This window comes from Aspergillus pseudonomiae, assembly GCF_009193645.1.
Source record: "Aspergillus pseudonomiae strain CBS 119388 unplaced genomic scaffold BDV37scaffold_34, whole genome shotgun sequence".
NCBI lineage: Eukaryota > Fungi > Ascomycota > Eurotiomycetes > Eurotiales > Aspergillaceae > Aspergillus > Aspergillus pseudonomiae.
The window spans coordinates 3,075-20,546 of NW_022476026.1; the positions used below are offsets into that span (position 1 = coordinate 3,075).

Genomic DNA, 17,472 nt, shown 5'->3' on the forward strand with positions numbered 1-17,472 from the left:
TTTTTTTTTTTTTTTTTTTTTTTTTTTTTTTTTTTTTTTTTTTTTTTTTTTTTTTTTATGTTTTACTTTCCCCCCCTCTGTTTCTGTTTCTCTATCTTTTGGCTGAAATCTGGATGCCTAGGCAATAAGGGATCCTAAGGGCTACCCTGCGCTGGTCCTGTTAGAGTTTAGACCCTGAACACATGATCCTGGCAAATCGTTTGTCGTCTCAGATCCACTACTATATTGTCCCTTGGTGGGAATCTCTCCGCGACAGCCCTGGAGCATTTGGAGGTACGACTCTGTACGATTGGGGAAGACTCTGTCTTCAAACTGTCTTCATTTCCTCTGTCCCTCCCGTCAACATTAATATCGCCTTATATACTGTCAGCACTAAAAGTTCCAGCCACAGGTAACGCGCCAGTTCCCCGCCGATCCCAACCCTGAGGCTGTGGGCAGCCAATTGATCCGCTCACTAATCCGCCTAAGGGACCGTTCCTAACCCACTCTCAGCCTACTAGTTTGCTGAACCCCGATTTTCTTTCATTCCTCCCGCATCGTGTTGACATCCGACTTCCGAATCCCATCTCATCTTTCGCCGGTTGATCTCCACGACAACCTCCTTCCCCTCCCCCATTCATTCTCTATTCCTCCCTCCATACCCTGGAGATATCCCCTCTCCATTTCCGATTCCGTCTACCTCATCACGCTCGTTCGATTTGTTGATCTCGCTCACTCCAGCAACACATCGGCGCATCCGCCAAGACTGCTGCGCCCCAGCCAAGCGTATCGCCGTGGCGTCTCTAGTTGACCGATTGCTCGCTGCCTGGAAGGATCCCCCTATCGTTCACTTGCATATTGCGTGCTTATACCGTTGACTGGGAGTTGCGGGAGAGCAACTGTCGACCAGAATCAACCAAGTTACCGTTTATTACATCGAACTTGGTCAGTTGGTTTGAAACGGCGGCATCGCTTCTATTGTTGTTGCCTGATGCTGTTGATGTTGCTCGGCCAAGGGGACCTCTAGACTTTTCCGCCCACTCCATTGTCTTACTGCCCATCTGTCGGTCGGAATCGATTAACACCCTGGGCGTTAGCCACCAGCAGCGGTCATGAGGTTGTTCAAACAATCGTTTTGGTTTGCTACCAGTGCAATCTCACTCCTTGCAGCTCATGTAGAAGGTCGGTTTGCATAAATTTTCCTCCCCGAACCACTCAGCGTTTACCAGTTTCTAACCTTGAAATATTGAACAGCTCGGTCGCAGGAGCCAAATGCTATTCAGCGTATATCGACTCTAGATCATCCTAGAATTCATACCTCCTCCCATCAAGTCGATCACCTTTCTCATTTCGATGTCACTTTCAACCTGCGTGACAAGAATCAACGAATAAAACTAGAATTAGAACCGAACCATGATATCCTGGCCGAAGACGCATATGTGCAGTATTTGGATCGCCATGGAAACATTCAACGTGAAGAGCCCATCGAGCGACATGAACACAAGGTCTTCAAAGGCCGTGCGTTGGTTGGGAGAGGGAAAGGCATGTGGGATCCTGTAGGATGGGCCCGGATTTACTTGAAGAATGACGGATCGCAACCGCTATTTGAAGGAGTTTTCAGCGTCCACGACGATAAACATCATGTCGAGTTGAAATCAACATACCTGCAAAATAAACGTCAGCAAGATGTGGACATCCCAGACCGGAAAGGTGAATACATGGTCTTCTATCGGGACTCTGATATGATCCGGGAACTGCACACCGACTTGAAGCGCTCATTCCCCGTTTCCTCGTCGTGCCAAGCCGACAAACTCAGCTTCAACGCCGACCCAAGTCACCCGATTCTCCAATTCGAGGAGGACATGAGTCAATGGGGTGCTATGTCTCTCAATTCACTGTTCGGACTCACCAAGCGGCAATCTGACACTGGGGGTGTCTCGGGTAACAGTGGTGGTGTGAGCTTGAAGTCGACCATTGGTGATACGTCTGGTTGCCCCGACACCAAGAAAGTCGCGTTGATCGGTATCGCTACGGACTGTGGCTTCACCGGCTCGTTTGATGACAAAGAAGCCGCCCAAAAATGGATCATAAATACTGTCAACAGCGCATCGAACATCTATGAGAAGTCCTTCAATATCTCCATCGGCCTACGCAATCTAACCATCACCGAAAAGGATTGCCCACAAACTCCTCCCGCTTCAGCAGAGTGGAACATGCCATGTTCCGAGGGGAATATCTCATCTCGACTGGATAAGTTTTCCAAGTGGCGTGGGCAGCAAAAAGATAGCAATGCTTATTGGACCCTGATGAGCAACTGCCCCACAGGCAGCGAGGTTGGGTTGGCATGGCTTGGGCAGTTGTGTAATGCAGATGTTGTATCAGATGCTGCGAACGCAGTCAGTGGCACCAACGTCGTCGTCCGCTCCTCCGGTGGTGGATGGCAGATCTTTGCGCATGAGTCGGGCCACACGTTCGGAGCGGTTCATGATTGTGATACCCAGACATGTGGGCAAAATCTCGAGGCATCATCGCAATGCTGTCCTTTAACTGCATCCTCCTGTGATGCAAAGGGGCAGTATATTATGAACCCCACTACGGGCACAGATATCACCGAGTTTTCCAAGTGTACAATCGGGAACATTTGCTCGGCCCTGGGTCGCAACAGCGTCAAGTCCAGTTGCCTTTCCGACAACAGAGGGGTCACCACCTATACTGGCCATCAATGTGGTAATGGCATTGTTGAGTCGGGCGAAGACTGTGATTGTGGCGGGGAAGAGTCCTGTGGAGAAAACAGTTGCTGTGATGCCAAAACGTGTAAGTTCAAGAGCGGCGCGGTTTGCGATGACGCCAATGATAGCTGCTGCTCGAAATGCCAATTCTCTTCTGCTGGAACTGTCTGTCGAGCCAGCCGTGGCGAATGCGATGAGGAAGAAACGTGCAGCGGCTCGTCGAGTACTTGCCCTTCTGACTCCTTCAAGAAAGATGGAACGAAATGTGGTGATTCCTCAGCCGGCCTGACTTGCGCCAGCGGACAGTGTACTAGTCGAGATTACCAGTGTCGGTCCGTCATGGGTAGCTTGCTGCATAGCAACGAAACGTATGCTTGTTCTGCATATGGCTCGTCTTGTGAAGTGGTCTGCTCCTCTAACACATTTGGTCAATGCTATGGGGTCAACCAGAACTTCTTGGACGGCACCCCTTGTAGTGGTGGTGGCCATTGCAAGAACGGAAAATGCGATGGTTCTAGTGTCAAAGGCTGGATTGATGACCACAAGAACCTAGTCATCGGCGTTGCGTGTGGTGTTGGGGGGCTGATTGTTCTGTCCATTCTGTGGTGCTTGATCAACCGTTGCCGTCGGGCACGACCGAGTGCAAAGCCCATGCCACCGCCTGCCGGTCCATATGGACCTTGGGCTCGCCCTATGCAGCAACCGATCCCTATGAATCAGTGGTCGAATGGGCCGCCGCGCGGATATCAGGGGCTTGCAGACCCTCCGCCGCCATATCCGCCCCCAGCGTATGGTAACCAAGCACCTCGATATGCTTAATTATCTGTTGCTATATATACATTTTACACTTCATCTGACACGAATTCTCATGACAAATCTGCGCACATTGCATACTGGCGGTATTCTTTCTTTCTTTCAGTTCTCTTTTAGCTCCGGCGCAAGTATAGTAATATGTGGCACTTGCATGGAAGACTCGGTGACATGTCTTGTTTGCTCTATACCTATCTTCTCGACCCCTGCTTCTCTCGGTCTTCGTGGCCTTGGGCTTTTTGGTGTTCTTTCCTGGTCATGTTTGTTCTCGAGCTGGTTGATAAATAGTGCCCTTGTATAATTGAGACGCGCGCTCCCTTGGGTGTTCGGAGTGCGATACCTAGTAAATATTGATTACTGTCCCGTTTATGGGTCGCCCGTAGAAGACCGAGCAAATGCATAATTGCAGACGTACGTCTATAATAGCACCGATTTCTCAATTACAATGTCCCATACCAACACGCAGTAAATCAAGACGCAATGGACTAGTATATAATTCATCCAAAGGGGGAAAATCCCACAACCGATAAGGCGCCCATCCAATGCCCAAGGGAAACATCCAACAAATTCGAAATGCTGCCAAGAAAAAGAAAACAAAAAGAAAAACAGACAATGCAGAATCAAGTGACAGAATGATACCATCTGTCCACACAATCCAATCACTCTCAGGACATAAGAAGTAATTGCCTGTACACAACATAAAAGGTTTTTAATCAATCCCCAGGATCGAGCCACAAAGCCAAGTCCAACAAACATGATAAATCTCGCAACAGAGGACATTACACAATCAAACCAATTTTCACCGTAAACAAAAAGAGAGAGAGAGGGAAAAGCGAAAGAAAGGAGGACACACAAAGGTAATCACTGCCAACATATACTCACAAACGCCTCCCGGGTGACACCACCCACGCCCTCCAGATCAAACTCCTCAATCATAGCCCTGAGTTCCTCCTCTTCGAGTCCTGTCTCGCCTAACTCCCGCGCAACCCGTCTCAGATCCTCCAGATCGATGTACCCCTTGCCGCCCTCGTCAAAGAGCTCGAACGCTCGCAGAATCTCATCCCGGGGGTCGCGCTCTAGGATCTTCAGCGCCGTCACGGCCTGGAAGGCAGAGAGGGGCATGAGCAGATTGGACGGGTGCTGGGGATTCGTGGCGGGAGCGGTCTTGGCCTGTTGTTGTTGTTGGGCTGAGGATTGCTGCTGGACTTGGGGACGGGGTACGCCGTAGGTGGTGAGCAGGGAGATGAGTTCTTGCTTGGGGAGAGTAAAGCCGAGAGCGCGGAAGGCGACGCGGAGCTCATGGTAGTCTAGATGTTGGTCGCGGTCGAGATCAAAGAGGGTGAACTGTTGGTTTGAGAAGAAGGGTGTTGATGTTAGCTTTCTTGCTGTCCTTTCCGCCCTTTTTTTTTTTTTTTTTTTTTTTTTTTTTTTTTTTTTTTTTTTTTTTTTTTTTTTTTTTTTTTTTTTTTTTTTTTTTAAACGGGAGTGCAATAAGGGGGTCCTACAGCTTCATTGATCTCTTCCCGTTGTTCCTCTGTTAATCGACTCAGGGGATTCGAGTCCTGTGATGGGCCGTGGGTCTGTGAATGCCCTGGTGGCTGTGGCGCCTGTTGCGAGGATCTCACTGCGTCGGCTCCTTGGTCGCCGGATCCTGGAGCTCCTAGTCGTTGGCGGGAGAAGGTAGACGCGGCGAAGGGAGTCGGATTGGCGTTCATAGACCGGTCAGGTAGCCTGGTGGAGGCGAATGAGCGTGAGCCAAACCCTTGCGACGCCATGGTGGTTGTTGTCGTGGTTGGTGTTTATGAGATCCCGCGGTGCGTGATCGCCGGTGAAAAGCACCGGGACGTGATCAATTTGTCAGAAGAGGCAGATATTCCGTAAAATAAGAGAAAGGGTTTTGGTTACGGTAAATTGGGTCGGAGAATTGTTCTGAGCCGTGTGGTTGTTGTGGGGATGGGTTGGAAGGATTGATTGCCTGTCAGGTTGTCGGGCTGCGGAGACGCGACCAAGTCAAGGTGACGCGGAGTAAATTCATTCATCAAAGCAGTGCCTCTTTTATTTACAGTCACAGCGGAATTTCATACCAACTCATTCACTTCTTGCACAGAGTAGATTTCTTTACATATGAGTATAAGACTGTATCTACAATCCACACTTTACATCTTAAGGTTGGTTATCTTCATTAGTTAGCCCGCACTAGAACCATGCTCGCTACCCCCTGCGAGTCCCAAAAGACCAAGGAAAAAAAAAAAAAAAAAAAAAAACCGAAAACTCCTGGAGAAATGGCAGTATACCATATCTTCACTGTCAAATCACGGACCGAAAGTACGCTCATATTCTTTAGCAAAGTGTTGGTCAAGTTTGTTGTTCTGTCAGCGTCGGGTTCGCCATAATCATTCAGTCGCTTGACTGTCAATGGGCGTACCATTGATTGAATTTCCAGCCCTTCCGGTGACTGCCATAGGGGACTCATCCTTTGGGCAGTTGAAGCTGCGATTCGAGCGGCTTTGTAGTTTCATAGCCCATGTTGGCATCTGGCTCATCAGGGTTGAACGGGTCTCAGTTCCCAACACCAATTCCCACAGCTGAGAATGCTCAGCTGCCACACTCACGTGCATAATACGTGAGCTTGGAGGACAAGTTAAACGCTTTAGTCCATGAAGGCTTTTTTCTCAACGCTGACCATTGAGGTCTGGGTCAACCTGACGACCAAGATCGAGATCCTCAAGGAATTTCCGGCCTTGAAGTCTCTCAGGCAAGTATTCCTGTGCTACCTCGCCATTCAAATAGTTCGGGTTGTACTTGTACTCCTTCCCATATCCTAGTTCCTTCATCAATCGAGTGGGGGCATTCCGCAGATGAATTGGAATCGGTAGCCCGGCAATGCCTGGTTCTGCCAATGCCGCGAACGCGTTGTTGAGACCTCTGTATGACCGGGTACTCTTTTTGGATAACGCCATAGCCACGGTCGCATGTGCGAGGTTGATCCGCGCCTCTGGGAGCCCGACTTTCTCCACGGCCGAATGGGTAGAAATAGCCAGAGTGAGCATACTGTTATCTGCCAGGCCAATGTCTTCCGATGCCACTACGATCAGACGGCGAGCAATGTACAGTGGGTCTTCGCCCGACTGGATCATGCGGGCGAGATAATACAGGGCAGCATCCGGATCGCTGCCCCGGAGGGACTTGTGGAAGGCGGAGATAGTATCATAATGTTGGTCACCCGCACGATCGTAGACAAGAGTTTTAGTCAGAGACCGTTTTAACTCTTCCTTAGTGATCCCCGGGCGCTTTGATAGATCCATAGCGAGCTCCAGGAGATTCAGGGAGGTCCGGGCATCCCCGTCCGAAAACTTTGCCAGGTAATTAATCAACTCGTCATCTACCAGAGTAGAAGGCGAGTAGTTTGGCCCCTCCACCCGTAAAGCTCGGTCCAATATAGATTTGACATCTTGATCAGTAAGCTTTGCCAGGGTGAAAGTCCTACATCTGGAGAGCAGCGCATTCTGGACTTTAAAGGAGGGATTTTCGGTTGTAGCACCGATAAGAGTAACTTGCCCACTTTCTACAGGCCCCAAGAAGACATCTTGTTGTGATTTCGAGAAGCGGTGGATTTCGTCACAGAAGATGATGGTCTTTCTTCCCGTAAGGTTAAGCTCGCTCTTGGCGTCAGAGAATATCTTCTTGCACTCTGCAACCCCAGTGCTGGTACTGTTGATTTCCACAAACCTGCTCCCAACCATTGAAGCGATAACCCTCGCGATCGTTGTTTTACCAGTTCCGGGACCACCCCACAATATCATACTTGGGACCCGGTCGTGTTCAATGAGCCCGCGAAGAACGCCGTGGGGGCCAACGAGGTCTTGACCGCAGACATCATCGAGAGTCCGAGGTCGCATGCGCTCTGCTAACGGCGCTGCCTTCTGCAATGCGCTCACTTTTGGCCGCTTCACATATTGCTCCGCATCGTTTCTCGTCTTCTTGCTGCCATCGGTTATTATTTCCGCTTCAGGCGCCGAGGGTCTCTTGCGAGTACCATTCTGCGAAGGCGAGGAGTCGGGGTGCGAGTTGGGCTGAGCGGATGCTTTCCGCGCCGAGGTAGGCTGGAAAAAGCTGGGGACCTCTGCCTTCTGCGAGGAAGTCAGGTCCCCAGTGTTCGATGTTGGCTCATCAATAAAGTTTTGACAATTGGAATCAATATGGTCGTTGATTTTCAGAGATGATACAGAGTTCCCACATATCGGACAAGACACCATAGTGCTTGGATCATCGAGGGAGATGGGGAATCGGGTTGTTGGGGGTCAGAGCAATTCAATCATAATCCGTCAAACCGTCAATTCAAACAATGGTCAGACGCGTGATCTCACGCGTTTCCCGATTCGACCATTAATTGATTTGGGTGGGGTTTCGTGTCAATGAGTAATCGAGGGACCCCATCCATGCCGGCATTTGCTACGTATGCATACGCCCAAGCACGCCATTTGCGCCCTACACCGTTTAGGAACAGCAGCCTCAGGCACCCTATCATCTTACTACAGTCAGTCCTGCAATTGCGACGGATCATCAAATTAAATTACTTTCTCCCCGCACCTGGTCACCCTCGATCCTCTCTTCACCTATGTTTTCGGGCCACCGGACTTCCATCTCTACCGCAATCGCGAGATTCAAGACTCCAGCACAACAGCCCTTGTTCTCGAGACATACGTCACCCCGCTTTCTCGATACCCGCGCCAGAGCAATGTCCGCGACCACCTCTCGTGCTGACCCATTTCGCCCGGCCAAACGGGTCGCTGGCCAAAGACAGGATGTTTGGTATGGGAATAATCGTTGGAACAGAACTGTTGCTGGATCGTCGGTCTAATTGACTTCCAGGTCAATCGTCAATGAGGCCGCTGCGGCTTCCCCCGTTCAGCCTATTGTGAATATGGGGCAGGGATTCTTGTAAGTGTGGTATTTGGACCCAGGCAGTGACCTGACCTGCTGATTACATACCCTCTCTCAGTGGCTATAATCCTCCTCAGTTTGCAATTGATGCCGCAAAGGAGGCTCTCGACAAAGTTGAATGTAACCAGTACTCCCCGACCAAGGTACGATAATGATCGAAGGGTGATGCACCCGAACACCGGCTCATTTCGGTACAGGGTCGTCCTCGCCTCAAGCAAGCTATTGCGGATGCATATTCTCCATCCTTCGGCCGAAAGCTCAACCCGGATACCGAAGTTACGATCACCACAGGTGCAAATGAAGGTAATAATAGCCTATCATGGTATGGGACGGCTTGAATTTATCTGGCTAACAATTCAAAGGAATGCTAAGTGCTTTTATGGGATTCATTGAACCTGGCGATGAGGTTATAATCTTCGAACCTTTCTTTGACCAGTGAGTAGGCTACGGCGCAACAACTTGCCTATGTCTGACACCCAAGAACAGATACATCAGCAACATCGAGATGCCCGGTGGTACCATTCGATATGTCCCCCTTCACCCTCCCAAGGATGGAGCTACAAGGACCTCCCCAGCTTCGGAATGGTCTATAGACTTTGAAGAGTTGGAGAAGACTATTAATCCCAAGACTAGAATGATTGTAAGCGAGCTTCCCCTATCTCCTCCTCGGTACATCTCATCTGACTCCTTAGGTTTTGAACTCGCCGTGAGCATTACTTGCCCCAGTGACCACACCTTAGCGAAATACTAATCACCACAATAGCCACAACCCTGTAGGAAAGGTCTTCTCTCGTGATGAGCTTGAGAAAATCGGCGAGCTCTGCATCAAGCACAATCTCATCATCCTTTCTGACGAGGTCTACGACCGTCTCTACTATGTTCCCTTTACTAGGATCGCTACACTATCGCCTGAGCTCTACGAGCGCACTCTCACCGTGGGCTCGGCTGGTAAGGCCTTCTACGCTACTGGCTGGCGGGTTGGTTACCTCATTGGCCCTGAGCATCTGATCAAGTACGTGGCTGGTGCACACACTCGAATCTGCTACAGTAGCGTGTCTCCCCTCCAGGAAGCTGCAGCTGTTGCTTTTGAGCAAGCCGATAAGGCTGGCTTCTGGGATGAGAGCCGCACCGAAATGAAGAAGAAGATGGAGCGCTTCTGTGAGATATTTGACGAGCTTAACATTCCGGTATGTTCTCGCGAGATGACATCTTCGAGCCCAAGCTGTTTTGAATGACCTCTAACAAATGTCACTAGTACTCTGACCCTGAGGGTGGCTACTTTGTTCTCGCAAACATGTCTTCAGTGAAGCTACCGGAAGATTACCCTTTCCCTCCTCATGTCGCAAGCCGTCCCCGCGACTTCAAGCTTTGCTGGTTCCTCATCCATGAGGTTGGCGTTGCGGCCATTCCTCCAACCGAGTTCTACACTGACGCCAATGCCCATATTGCAGAGGATTATCTCCGGTTTGCTGTATGCAAAAATGATGATGTTTTGGAGACCGCCAAGGAGAGACTGCGCGGCTTGAAGAAGTATATTGTACAGTGAAGTTATGCTTAGTGCAAAAGCTTTTTAGGTGGTGTAGAAAAGAGAACCGCAATGGCATGAGCTATCCCTGCTAGACTTATGGTTTTAGATTACATAGAAAGATTTAACAGAACTCTGGCCGAGGTGGCCACAGTAGCTCTTTTCTTTTACTTTCATTTCTTTTCATTTCTGTTTTTTTTTTTTTTTTCCTTTCTCCTTTTCTTTTTCTGAGGGGGCTTTTACCGTTGTTGTGATGGCATTGGCCCTTTGACAGTCCCAAGGTTTGAGCTTCAACGACCTGCATCGAGCAGTTCCTGAAATCTCTCTTCTGACCACTTCCTCGACTTCCAGAATATTAGTTGTTCCTTGAAACTTCTAATGCATGATCAATAAAAGATCGACCCTGGAAGGATGAAAGGCATCACCAAAAAAACTAGTGTCGACTATTGCAGCTGCGTCTTGAGTTCCAGCCTCTAGACTACGGCGGTGCGGTCCAAACCCTTTCGCTGGATCAAATGAAGAACTAGTCAATCATCATTGATTCCCTCAATCTCCATGTCTCCAGTCCCTGCGCCATCCCATCCTGCACCCCGGCGGAACTCTCTTCTATCTTCATCCGCGACGTCGCTGAAACCGTCTCCACACATACGCGCTTTGGCGTCACTGACGCCAGGATGAGTGGTTCTCACCGCTCGAAGAATCCAGTAGCTGCCTTCCAAGTGATCAATGAGTTGACAATGACCCTTTCCCCCAAGGGATCCAAGCAAACGACGGTATTCAGCTCGGCAGATAGCATCCTGACAATTACGACGGTTTCTTCCATCCCAGTCGGTCACACAGGCATGTCTCTCTCCGGTGATATGTGGCTGTATGGTCACGCAGAATTCTTGTTGGAATTGATACTTGAGCGTGGCTTCAAGCTCTATGGGAGCAGCCAGTGATCGGAGTTTGTCTCGAATTAGCCGGAATAGATAATCCACAAGTTCGGTAACTTCGATGGTCACTGCAAGGAAATGGGCCATTAGTAGGTATAAATGGTATATCAAGGAAGTCGACGTACTGAAGAGACATGTCGCTAGAACACGACGAAACCGGTCTTTCTCACTTGCGTCTTCGAACCTAATGGTATAGACGACACGACTTGAACACCGCACCTCAACGTTGTTCTCGGGGAAGCCGGCTTTCACCAGATCGGTCCAGTCCGAGAAGATGAAATAGTCCCCCTCACGAACCTTTGCATTGAAATAAACGGCCTGGCGATGACGTTCGGGTGTATCATAAGGGTGAAGACAAGGAACCAGAAGTGGTCCGTCTCTCACATCCCGGGGGATCGAATTCTCTCGGCAAGGATGCTCAAAGGTCATCTGTCCGCAGTACAGCCAATGGTACTTGATGTCTTCCAGTAGGTGCTCTTTGCAACAGTAACGAATTTCTGAGAATGGTCCGCATCGGGGGCAGATGACAGTTGCGCCATCCCATAAATTACAGCGCTTCTCACATTCTGCCTTCGCGCAAGGGAATCCGTGGCTATCGAGCTGCCAGAAAAACCCTTCTGGTTTTTGGGTCGATATGTACTTTTGTGCAGCTGTGGCACATTGGCCTGGTCTCTCAAGGCTCAGAGATGATGAGGGATGTGCATGGCTGCCCTTCGTTTGGGAAATCACAACAGTTCTGATCTCGGTGGAAATCTTCTGGTGGTCGTTGGTTTCTGTATTGTCAATCTCCGAGGATTCGGTCTGTGGCGTGCCCTGAGGTTCGGCGCTAGTCCAACCTGTGGAGGTAGATTTTGAGGACTTCGGTGTACATGTAAGGTGACTCTGAACCTCGCTAGATATGCTACCTCGCTCAGCATGAGGAGAAGGCGGTTTTACATGTGGATAACCCTGGGCCGTCTCACTTGTCGCTTCTTGTATAGGAGACAGTCTTTCCCTTGAAGAAGCCTTATTCTTGCGTGTAGAGTGACCAAGGCGCGATGGCTGCGCACGCGTGGAAGATCCGGTGTTTGATACCTCCTCGTCTTGGACTGAATCGATCGAAGAAGCAGCCTTTGGGCTTGTATCACGTGTATCTCTACCAGCTGGCGTCTGTCCAGTGATACTGGGCCACTCTTCGATTGCAAGCGGGGTTGGATGTGCATGGAGCGCAGCGTTGTGTTCTGCTATGTCATCTTTTGTGGTCGGATCTGTACCTGAGACTCGCCTTTTATCTCTGTGATCCATTGTACCCAGAAGTGCATCCCGGTAGGTCTGCTCACGAGGACCAGTACTCAATACACGCTCCATCGAGCAACCCTCGTGGCATTCAGTCGTATCCTTGCCTTCGACTTGCAATCTGTTTTTATATTGAGTCGTACAAGGGGCTGCGAAGTCCTTCCCCAGGTCAGCAGAGATCAAATGCTTAGTCTTGAGGTTAGATTCCTGTAAGTACAAGGATGGGCTGGACTCCGACAGATCCTGGCTTTGAGTCAAACAAGACGGGCCATCACTTGAGGGTGCCTCCTCACTTGAGGACTGCACGCTTGGCACACGCGCACTTAGACTGGCCTGGTTCAACTCTCTCATGTTGAGGGAGTCAATGCTTCCAATATCAAGGGGCACTCGCTTCTTAGGCTTCTTCTTGCTCTTCTTCTTTTTCTTCTTTTTAGATGCCTGGACTGGCTCCATCGTGACGGTAGATGTAATGCTCAGCTCGGTAGGGACCTGGTGAGGAATAGACAAGCTGTTACTATCGTTGGGGTAATAGTGATATTGCTCACTTGTTCGGCATAATGAAATCTCCTCAGACAATGCCCCAAACCGGGCCAGGCGAGCCTGCGTCTGAGCACAGATGAAAGCAATGGCTTCTGTGCGGAGCTTCTTCTTCTCAAGAGCTTGTTTTTGGGTTTCTTCTATTTTGTAGACTTCTGGTTAACACTACTGTACAACAGAGAGCGAGAGAGGTTGCAACAAGATAAGGCAAAATAAAGTTACAGTAAATCAACTGACCAGAACAAAGAACCATTTCGTCTTTCGTAGAAGTACTCATCTCGGTAGATTCCTGACTTGTGTTTGTTGTCACGTTCTTGTCACGATCCGTGACAGTGAAGTCAGAAGCCTTATTCAGTTGCTGCACTTGCTGCACTTCCAGCACATATCTATCACTGAGTCTCACTTGGCCCAATTGAAGACCTGTCTTTACCTTAAGCACATGTGAAGTGATTGCATCTTCTATTGAGTCTTTGTTTTCTGACAGTGACTTCTGTTCTAGAGGTTGTCCTTGGTCTTTATTTTCTGCCTTGTTGCCTGGGTAAGCAACCCAATCTGAAGAGCCTGGGGGTGATACCATTTGGATAAGCCTTTTATGCCACCTCAAATAGAGGTTCAAAAAAAGAGAAAAGGACAATCGAATTGGTTTACAAGAGATTGTAGGTGATATATAACTCCAAAGAGAGATGATTGAATATCTTTTCAGGGTTGAGATCAACTGTAAATTAAAGAAGCATTCTATGGCCTGTTTCATACAGCCCAGAGCTTGATGGAGATCATAATTGCCCCAATGGTAGATTTTCACATCTCCTTGAGATAGTTGTTTCAATATGTATTTCCTATACATTATTTTAGGATAGAAATGATTTCTTTTACTTGTGTCGCCGAGCCGTAAACAGTGTCTATGTTAACCGTGTTGGTCAACAGGTTCCGGAAGAGTCTGTATGCTGCACTGCTCAACCGAGTTACATTTATTCAATAATAATAGCAAAAAAGGTAAGCGTGATATGATCTAGATAGACTGCACATACTATTGCTATAGTATCCCCGTGCACTGACTCTTTTGCACATATTGGCCAGTGGAGAGTACCTTGGGTATCAGAGTGGAGGGTGCCATACTACTCTCCCAAAACAGAGTGAAAAAAAATACAAGATACAAAATACAAAAATAAACATGGGTATAGATATAGGTACCATATAAAACAGAGGCATTTTAGAAAGCGGTAGTACACAATCGTAAATGTTGTATGGGCTGGTTGTCCCTTTGCTAGAGCAATCATATCACACATATATAGAGAACTATTCAACCCTGACCATGTTATGTGGAGTTCTGTGGCTGTGGCATATCATACAAGGGTATTTCTGAAACCGCTTTGTCTAATCCATATTTGAGATTCTCGAGAGTCCTACAATGTCTCCTGTGCCTCTTAGGATAAAATAATAGTACTTGAGTGAGCCCATCACGTGGAGTCAAGATATAAATCTATTTCCCACCCACTTGCTTAAAAGTTTCATACGCGACCTACCACTGCACCCACTTTTATTTTTAACAACTACCAGAATTAGAGTCTCATCTAGGATGCTAGATCGCAGTACTCAGAAATGTAGGGCGGCTAATTTGCATCCAGTTGGCATGTTAATGCGCGCTCTGATCTTTGACACCCCAGCGCGAGATGGAACAAGAAACGTCGCAAATGTTGAAGCCTTCGAGGCAACAAATAAAGCCTTTATTCAAGCCTGACCATGGCTCCACATAATGACGAGACTAAGTATTTTCTTAGAAGAAACATCTCGCATTGTTTGGCAACCACTGGCTGAGGATAAAGGATTGGTGGACAATGCCGGGCTTCTAAGCGCCGGCTTCGAGTGTACTAATATTGGTTCTCGACAGCGCTCTGCAGAAACCACTGAGAAGAGCCGCCCGCTACTCATGCACAAAGTGAAACAAACTTCTGCAGAATCTTCAGCTAATCCTTGTGTCCGTAGACTTCTATTTTCGTGTCTACGGCTTATGAGTGGCCCATATAGCACGTCCCCGGGTGGACATCGCTGTCTGTTTACGCCCAAAGACGGCTTCCCCCCCCGTCCATTCAATTTTTTTTTTCTTTTGCTTTGCTGGTTTCGCAAAGTTCCCAGGCGATCGCTTGACCTTTCAAGAATAATAAAAAGGTGGGCCCCTTGATTGTTGGATCCATTATATTGAACTATTGTCCTATTCTATGCATACCACCAACACATTTCCCTTGTCACTACATTCATTCTTCTACGTCAGCAGTATACATGACTTTGTGTTATGGCTCTCCAATAATTTGTCCCCTGTTCAATTAAAAAAAGGTTGCTGCTGGCCGGCACTTACTCTTTGGTATACAACTACCTGTCGTTTCTGAATACTAGAATTTCATCTACGGATTCGTTCAACACCACTGCTCACGCTGTGCCATCTCGGAGGTATCAGTCCCTTTCGGAGCCCACCTCTATACCCCATCCAACCCATCGACATGGTGTTTTCGAGGTCTGGACGATCTATTTTCCCGCTACTCCCGCCGTATGGCGCGCATGATCCCAATGGCGGTCCTGGACGTGCCGTACCGCTGCACCCCGATGGTATCACACCATATATAGGATTGCGAGCTCGTTTATCACAAGTGTGGCTCAACCGTTGGACGATCTTGCTTCTCCTTGTCCTGGTCCGAGTTTTGATAGCGGCGACTGGGATGCAGTCGGACATGGACGTAGCGAAGCGCGAAGCCCAGTCTGCCTGCACAGCAGTTGAGACGATGGGGAGTTCGATGGCTTCAATGCCCCATTATCTGTCTCAGGGAGTGAATGAGCTCACAGCCTCTAGTGTTGAGGCAGCGGTTAAAGGCCTCATATCCATGCTGCTGCTCACGATCACTGGAGTCGAAGCGCTTATAATCTTTTTCATCAAAGTTATGTACCAAACATACCTTTGTCTATTCACGATGGTTGTCAGAGGTAGCACTCAAGCTGCGCTCGGCGTGATACAAGATACCACCGAGTTCTTGAACAAAACAGTCCAAACGGTTGGTGAAGACATTGGCAAAGCAGTCGAAACTTTCGAATCTGGCCTTAACAAATTCTTGAGCGGAATTAACAAAGTTGCGAGCGTTTTCGGTGGGGAAGTGCCGAAGCTTGACATCTCGAAGAACGTCGAAGAGTTGAAGGACATCCACCTCCCAGGATCAATCAACGATACTATCAATAGGATCAACAGCTCCATTCCCACGTTTGATGAAGTTGACAAATTTGTCACAGACGTTTTGAAGTTCCCCTTTGAGGAAGTCAAGGGTCTTATTAATGGGTCATTGGGTAATTACACCTTCGACCGCTCAGTCTTACCTATTCCTGCGAAGGAGCAGCTGACCTTCTGCGATGAAAACAACGGGATCAATACATTCTTCAAGAAGGTTGCCGAAACCATCGTAGCTGCTCGCAAGATTTTCCTTGCAGTTTTAATCATCGCTGCAACTCTTGTTTGTGTCCCGGCAGCCTGGCAGGAGATACGTCGTTGGCGCACCATGAAGGAGCGCTCGCAGATCGTGCGAAAGGATGCGCATGATCCGATGGATGTTGTATATATTGTTTCCCGCCCTCACACGGCAGGTGCAGGCATCAGAGCAGCAAGCAGGTTTAGCAATAGCCGCAGACAGATCTTGGTGCGGTGGGTCATTGCGTACGCAACCTCACCGGCTGCTCTATTCGTCCTGTCCCTCGCCCTTGCCGGACTCTTCGCTTGCCTTTGCCAGTACTTGCTGCTAAAAGCTGTTGAGAGGACAGTACCAGAACTAACTGGCGAAGTCGGTGAGTTCGCCGAGAAAGTGGTCACTTCTTTACAAAACACATCTGCCAAGTGGGCGAACGACACCAACAAAGTCATCGATGGCATGAGCAATGACATCAACAAGAACGTTTTCGGCTGGGTAAACACCAGCACAACAGCCGTTAACGATACCTTGAACGCCTTCGTCGACAAGACAACAGGAGTCCTCAACGACACGTTTGGAGGCACCATCCTGTATAGTCCACTACAGGACGTCTTCAATTGCTTGATCGGTCTCAAGGTGGCATCTGTCCAAAAAGGCCTTACCTGGGTCCATGACCATGCCCACGTTGACTTCCCACATGTACCCAACGATATTCTTTCCAAGGGTGCTGACAGCAGCATCAACAACAGCACAAGCGCATCCGACAGTTTCCTCGCGAACCCAGGCGACAAGACGTCCAACAAGATCACCGAGGTTGTCATGCGGGTCATCAACAAAATCAAAGAAGGCATCCGGACAGAAACCATCATATCGGCTTGCATACTGGGCATATGGTTCCTCAATTTTCTTTTCGGCCTTATCCGCGCCCTGATCCTTTTCTGGGGCCGGGACAAGAACCGCGGCGAAGGTGGTGGCGCTCCCATAAACAATAATCCAGATGTCAATGGCTTCACCGAGGTCCCATTGACTGCTGTTCCCAACGAAAAGGCTGCCTCGCAACCTGCTCCTCGGTATGAGCCCGCCCAGAAAACCCCGCCCGTCGTCGGTCATTTCTATGAAGATGAGAAGATGGGATACGCTGGTCAAAGAGCGCTCAAGGTTGATGGGACGTCTGATCTGCGTGGAAGTAGCTATATTGAGTATGGGATCGAGAAACGTTGATCCACGTGGTATTCACGATTGCTCTACCAGCTAATTTGTCTTTCTTTTTTTTGATTATTTATTCTGTTACATAG

The 17,472-nt window shown here is 48.8% G+C and overlaps 7 protein-coding genes across 7 annotated transcripts; 3 read left to right on the forward strand and 4 right to left on the reverse strand.

The window, feature by feature from the left end:
- Nucleotides 1–1,091: 1,091 nt before the first annotated feature.
- On the forward strand, nucleotides 1,092–3,527 carry admB (ADAM family of metalloprotease ADM-B; the record flags this gene model as incomplete). Its single annotated transcript, XM_032087245.1, has 2 exons — nucleotides 1,092–1,161; nucleotides 1,234–3,527. 2 exons carry the CDS (start codon nucleotides 1,092–1,094, stop codon nucleotides 3,525–3,527), a joined length of 2,364 nt encoding a protein of 787 aa, XP_031941249.1.
- A 771-nt stretch (nucleotides 3,528–4,298) lies between these two features.
- cdc31 (putative cell division control protein Cdc31) lies at nucleotides 4,299–5,456 on the reverse strand. The gene is made up of 2 exons (XM_032078556.1): nucleotides 5,024–5,456; nucleotides 4,299–4,862 (listed from the first exon to the last, which is right to left on the reverse strand). The coding sequence occupies exons 1-2, from the start codon at nucleotides 5,291–5,293 to the stop codon at nucleotides 4,380–4,382; spliced, it is 753 nt and encodes a 250-aa protein (XP_031941250.1). The 5' UTR covers nucleotides 5,294–5,456; the 3' UTR covers nucleotides 4,299–4,379.
- Nucleotides 5,457–5,665: 209 nt separating this feature from the next.
- On the reverse strand, nucleotides 5,666–6,090 carry BDV37DRAFT_119227 (uncharacterized protein). Its single transcript, XM_032078557.1, has one exon. The coding sequence runs from the start codon at nucleotides 5,989–5,991 to the stop codon at nucleotides 5,701–5,703; it is 291 nt and encodes a 96-aa protein (XP_031941251.1). The 5' UTR covers nucleotides 5,992–6,090; the 3' UTR covers nucleotides 5,666–5,700.
- BDV37DRAFT_248316 (ssDNA-dependent ATPase MGS1) lies at nucleotides 5,773–7,802 on the reverse strand. Its single transcript, XM_032081985.1, has one exon. The coding sequence runs from the start codon at nucleotides 7,772–7,774 to the stop codon at nucleotides 6,191–6,193; it is 1,584 nt and encodes a 527-aa protein (XP_031941252.1). The 5' UTR covers nucleotides 7,775–7,802; the 3' UTR covers nucleotides 5,773–6,190.
- Nucleotides 7,803–8,109: 307 nt separating this feature from the next.
- On the forward strand, nucleotides 8,110–10,101 carry BDV37DRAFT_248318 (kynurenine--oxoglutarate transaminase). Its single transcript, XM_032081986.1, has 9 exons — nucleotides 8,110–8,330; nucleotides 8,391–8,459; nucleotides 8,521–8,605; nucleotides 8,660–8,765; nucleotides 8,825–8,897; nucleotides 8,949–9,102; nucleotides 9,155–9,168; nucleotides 9,226–9,649; nucleotides 9,718–10,101. Exons 1-9 carry the CDS (start codon nucleotides 8,137–8,139, stop codon nucleotides 10,006–10,008), a joined length of 1,410 nt encoding a protein of 469 aa, XP_031941253.1. The 5' UTR covers nucleotides 8,110–8,136; the 3' UTR covers nucleotides 10,009–10,101.
- A 413-nt stretch (nucleotides 10,102–10,514) lies between these two features.
- On the reverse strand, nucleotides 10,515–13,311 carry BDV37DRAFT_283199 (uncharacterized protein; the record flags this gene model as incomplete). The annotated part of the gene is made up of 3 exons (XM_032087246.1): nucleotides 10,515–10,990; nucleotides 11,048–12,874; nucleotides 12,972–13,311. 3 exons carry the CDS (start codon nucleotides 13,309–13,311, stop codon nucleotides 10,515–10,517), a joined length of 2,643 nt encoding a protein of 880 aa, XP_031941254.1.
- A 1,560-nt stretch (nucleotides 13,312–14,871) lies between these two features.
- On the forward strand, nucleotides 14,872–17,438 carry prm1 (pheromone-regulated protein PRM1). Its single transcript, XM_032081987.1, has one exon. The coding sequence runs from the start codon at nucleotides 15,230–15,232 to the stop codon at nucleotides 17,396–17,398; it is 2,169 nt and encodes a 722-aa protein (XP_031941255.1). The 5' UTR covers nucleotides 14,872–15,229; the 3' UTR covers nucleotides 17,399–17,438.
- Nucleotides 17,439–17,472: the final 34 nt, after the last annotated feature.